Here is a 5000-nt window from a genome sequence, read left to right on the forward strand (position 1 = left end):
GGGGATGAGGCATTACCCACTTGTTCTAGTGAAGAAGACTTTGTATTTGGAGAAATAGGAGAGTCAAGTGATCAGTCGGACACTTAATGCTGTCATAGAAAATGTATGTATGTAGCATGACAAAGAACAGATTATAAATATATTTTGAGTTTTCATAATACTGTCTCACCCTAGTGTATTGCAAGAACTAGATTTTATCATTCATACAAGAGGGGGAGGGTCATGATATTTTAGGCCAAGCTCAAGGGGAGGGTTAGCAAACTTCGCTCCCATTGCAGGGATGGGTCACCTAATTTCCGAACCCAAATTTAAAATTCCCACCCCCCTCCCCCCCTTCTAATTTCTGACAAGTCCCTGAACTGGTCTGAATTGAAATTTTTTCACTGAGGACAAACTTATATGTAAATTTACTTATTCTCTAGAGCTCTTTACTCTGTGAACTTACAAAGAATGTCAATAGATTTGTTTGGTTTCTTTTTAATCATTCTAAAAATACTAGTTCTTAAAGTACTTTTTAATAGTCAAGTTAATTGCATGGCTTCTATGACATTCCACAAAAGGCGGCAGTGTTCTCACCAGGCCACGCCATTGCGGGATTCCCGCAAGAAAAATAGAAATGGCGCATTAAAAGTCATGCAAATGCGCCCACTTGGGCACAAAAGGATGCTACGAACAAAACAGACTTTAAGAAGCAAGTTAGCAGTCTTTTATTCCAGCGAATACTCCAGCTCCTTGCTTCTTCAACCGAGTGAAAACAGTTCTATCAAAATATTCAAAGTGCTTTCAAAGCCTTCAATTTCATGATTGTCGTCAGTCAAACGAGCATTTCGCAGCTTCGAAATCTTGGCCGCCATATTGGATCAGGTAGCTATAGGTACCATGTGTAACAGATAATTTACAGTGCGGGCTTATGTTATTCGTCGTGGCACGGAGAAAATTAGATCCTTTCCTTCACCCAAAATTACCAAGGATTTAAGAAAGTGTAGAAGATCATCGAAACGCTCGCTGGTGAAGACGACAATGAAGAGTACAACATCAACGTCAAGCAAGGTCAAAAAGCCATTTCATTGAAGAAAGACCGTCTTTTTCAGAGTGAATGGAAATGGATTATTGCTTATGATGCCGACAAAGAGATCACAACTTGTATGTAAGATCTGTCTTGGGGCAAACAAATCATGCATTTACAATATTGTTGAAGGCCCACCATTGTAAGAGTTCCAATTTGAACAAGCGTTGATGAAATGGGCAGAGAAATCATGAGGGGTTTTTTTCCACACTAGTCATGGTGCGCGAGTAACTTTGTCCCGCTTAAGCTCCTGCAGGGCTCCTATTCTTCAGGAAAAGGGGCCCTGTGACTCCTTAAGACAAACTCCTGGTGAGAACACTGAAAGCGTGTTCCCCTGGAGTCCAGACAATCTTTCAAAATGTGAGAGGAAGCTAATTAGCGTACAAGGAAAAAAGGCAGACCACATTACTAATATATAGATTTAGCCATTAGCCTAAAAGTGGAGCTCCTGGGTTATTTATTCCTACAATAAGTGAACCTGGCTTGAGGCTGTGATGCAATTGAAACCCAGTACCTGGTCAGCAGCCAACTTAAAAAAGAAAAGGGTGTACATGAGTATTTGTCTAAATGCTTTGTAATATAATTTAAATACATTATAATAAGGGATACATAAAGTACTTACCAAAAAAAGTTGACCTTGTTGAGCTCTAAACTTGAGCCCGCAACATGATCACATGATGCTGGTCACACCGGCATTCATGGAGGGTGGAAGGTTGAAGGTTGGATTTGAGATTAAATATAGTTTTGGGCCTAATTAGTCGAGTTGTTGCTCCTAATCTCAGTCTTAATCTGAATGCTAATCTTAATCTCAATGAATTAGGAGCAATAACTTTTTAGGCCTAAAACAATATTAAATCTCAGATCCAACTTTCTTGGTCAGTATTTGATGTATGGTGGGGTCATACATGGTGCTTTGGAGCTTCGTTTCGCTGTTTAGTGGTTTAGTATTGCCCACTATAAAGTGCCGAAAGCACAGTCAAATTCATTCCACTCAAAACACTGACTGTTACATCATACCTTTTACTGTTTTAGGTATCTGGAAGGAGTGACTCAGGAAGGAAGTGAACCAGTTTTATTAAGAATAGCTGAAGAAGTTGATCTGTCACATTCACTCTTGGCAAGAATTGTGTTAGAAAGGCATCTTTCGCACACAAGTTACAATGGCGAAAATCGTATGTGTTCTTTTTGAAACTGATGCAATTGACTTTGTGTGTCTAAATCTTTTGTACGCTAAGGTCAGGAAATTCGAAAGCACTTCAAGAAGGCCATGTGAGTTGGTTAGTCGTGTGCAGTTTTCTGAGCTTAAGGCCTCCAGATTGATGGGCTCCTTGTTGACTTCCAACGTTCGTCGTTTCTTGTGTCAAGAAGGGCATCTGATTAGATGCATGGCCAATTTTGACATCCAACACAAAGTGTCCCTTAACGTCTTCGGCTTTCATACCCATTTGCAACAATAAAGTAAGGATAAAGGTTAGCGTCATTTTCAGCTTAAGGTAAATGCAGCTGTTTATCTGTACTTGATGTGCAGCAATTCAATTTTAAATTGTCAAAATTCCAAAACACGAGTGATGTTGAAGTGTAGGAGAAGAGGAAGGGGACACTTTGTGACGCATATTGAAATCCACGTGCATCTAATTAGGGTCATATTTGGTTTGTTGCAACTTGTCTCTGATTGGAGTCACTGTACTGTTAAATACCGTAAAATTCCGAAAATAAGCCCCGGGGCTTATATTTTTCAAAGGCCCTTTTCGAGGGGCTTATTTTTAGAAGGGCTTATATTCGGAGGGGCTTATCTACGGAGGGAAATTTGCGTTTCGAAATCGATTGGGCTAGCCTTATAGTTGGAAGTAAATTTACCGTTTTTGCTTTGTTTTACTTTGTATTTGAGGGCAATTTTCCAAGTACGAGCTCTCGGGGGGGCTTATATTTGGAGGGGCGATTTAACGGAGGGTTTTTTGCGTTGCTGCTTTGGGGGGATATATTTGGAGGGGCTTATACACGGAGGGGCGTATTTTCGGAATTTTACGGTACTTGTAGAAAGCAGCACCCACTGATAGGAATGGTGAAAGGAGGCACTATTATTGGCCATTGGTCGTCAAGCTGAGTGATTAGGAAGCCAGATTACTGCTCATCTTGTTTTTGTCTGCCTAACTTTTATTCCAGCTCCCAAGGGAATTGTGAGTCAAATGATGAAAGACCCTCTTGGTCTGATAGAGAACAAAACACTTGCAAGTGAAGTGCATCAGGTAAGGACACAATGAATAACTGCCAAGGAATTTTAATCAAGTGAAATGAATCGGTAAAGTAACATACAATGTAATCAATGCTTCATGTTTTTCTGTCCTTTCAGTGCATACTGAATGACCCAAATTATGGACCTTTGGTTGACAACATCAAACGGTTAGTTTAGAACTGTTTCCTTTGCTTCGCATCAAGGAGGCACAGCTGCCTGTGGTTCGACCTGAAATTGGGCGATGGTCGAAAATAACGTTGCTTCCTCAAACGACGCCGTTCCTGGCAAAGTATTTGAAAAACGCTTCAGGTGTAAAGCCAGCCTTAGCTCACTTCAAGATTTCCCTGGCCCATGAATAAACTTAAAGTAGCTCTTTTTTGGCTCTTTTTCGAAGGATAGTGATGTGCGTGGAAAATTCAAGCGCGAGTGGAAATCATCTTCCGCGAGGACACACGAGACTCGTCGCCACAGCCCAGTCGCTTTAATCGAATGATGGGGCATTAAGTAATGATCCGTGTAAGGTGGATAGCAATTTCCTTTGTTATGCGGCAACGGGGCTTTCCCCACATAGGAATGTTATCATTTTTACACAGAGAATGCATAAACCTACAGGAAAGCCGTTAATGCAATAAAATTCATTTACAGCCCACTTTGAAAGGGTGTTTTTTTGTGTTAAAAGATTTTGACCAATCACAAGAGTTGAAAACAAAAGCCAAGAAACGTTTACAATTTTACATGTTCCCCACATACGATTTCTGTGGAATTCATTTAAACTGAGACCAGATGAAAGATGGAAGATGGTTGGAAAGTAAGGATGAATATAATACTGCTTTTATGAAGTTTTGTTAACTTTTGCTGTTTAAGCCAATCAGAAGTAACTACAGACAATAGAAAAGTTATCATCTTTTTGCATACCAGTTGAATTCCAACATGTTCGTTGCCGTTGTTGCTATCGTTCTTATCTGGACCGTTTCTTAATTTCCCTGCTGACCAAAATAGTCATGTATGCTCTAAAGACAGGGTGAAAAAACGCGTATAGACATCTTCGTTTTAGAAGAAGCTGCCCTTTCTTTTCGAATGCTTTTATGTGCAAGAGACAAGAAAGTTTATCCCTTGATTGGTCCTGAAGGTCTTCAGCTTTGTGGGTTTTTGCTCCCTAAGCCTTCGTTTTGTCGGGTGATGTAGCAGTTCTCGTAACGTGTGATGTGATTGGCTCGCTACCCTAGCCAAAAACAAAAGACTAAACAATAATTATTGAAACAATGACCCAGACTTCAAAGCAATTGAGGCTGCTTACAATACCAAAGAATAGCTGGTTACGAAGGCTGCTTCACTACGGCTTTTGTCTGAATCATTGGTTGCAAAAATAGTCCATTAGTTCCAGAAATGAATATTGAATGTAATTGTGTTTCCTTGACGCTCCGACCAGTTGATTTAAAGTCTTCTCTTGAGACCATTATTTCTGCTGCAGGCTTCCTCTTGCCGGAAAGTTACCGTAATTATTGCCTGGCTCAGAAACAGATTTAAAGAGTGACTCCAAAAAAAGATATTTTAGGGAACTAAGTTTTGTTTGTGCAAACTGTTTCAGGTCCGTTGGACACGAATATGAGTTGATACTTCGTGAGAAACTGCAAAACCGTGGCATACCATTTATTGGTAAGTCACTTATGGGAAATGTTGTACTCTCTTTTACCATAACGG

The 5000-nt window shown here is 40.1% G+C and overlaps 1 protein-coding gene across 2 annotated transcripts in view; it reads left to right on the forward strand.

Moving 5' to 3' along the window:
* The window catches only part of LOC138027191 (CDAN1-interacting nuclease 1-like), a 16029-nt gene that overhangs the window by 4384 nt on the left and 6645 nt on the right, over positions 1-5000 (forward strand). For both annotated transcript variants that reach the window (XM_068874734.1, XM_068874735.1), the window contains exons 4-7: positions 2099-2238; positions 3230-3312; positions 3417-3466; positions 4888-4955. In XM_068874734.1, the coding sequence (XP_068730835.1) occupies positions 2099-2238; positions 3230-3312; positions 3417-3466; positions 4888-4955 (341 nt within the window). The remainder of the gene's footprint in view (positions 1-2098; positions 2239-3229; positions 3313-3416; positions 3467-4887; positions 4956-5000) is intronic.

Source organism: Montipora capricornis, chromosome 12 (genome assembly GCF_036669925.1).
Source record: "Montipora capricornis isolate CH-2021 chromosome 12, ASM3666992v2, whole genome shotgun sequence".
NCBI classification, from domain to species: Eukaryota; Metazoa; Cnidaria; class Anthozoa; order Scleractinia; family Acroporidae; genus Montipora; species Montipora capricornis.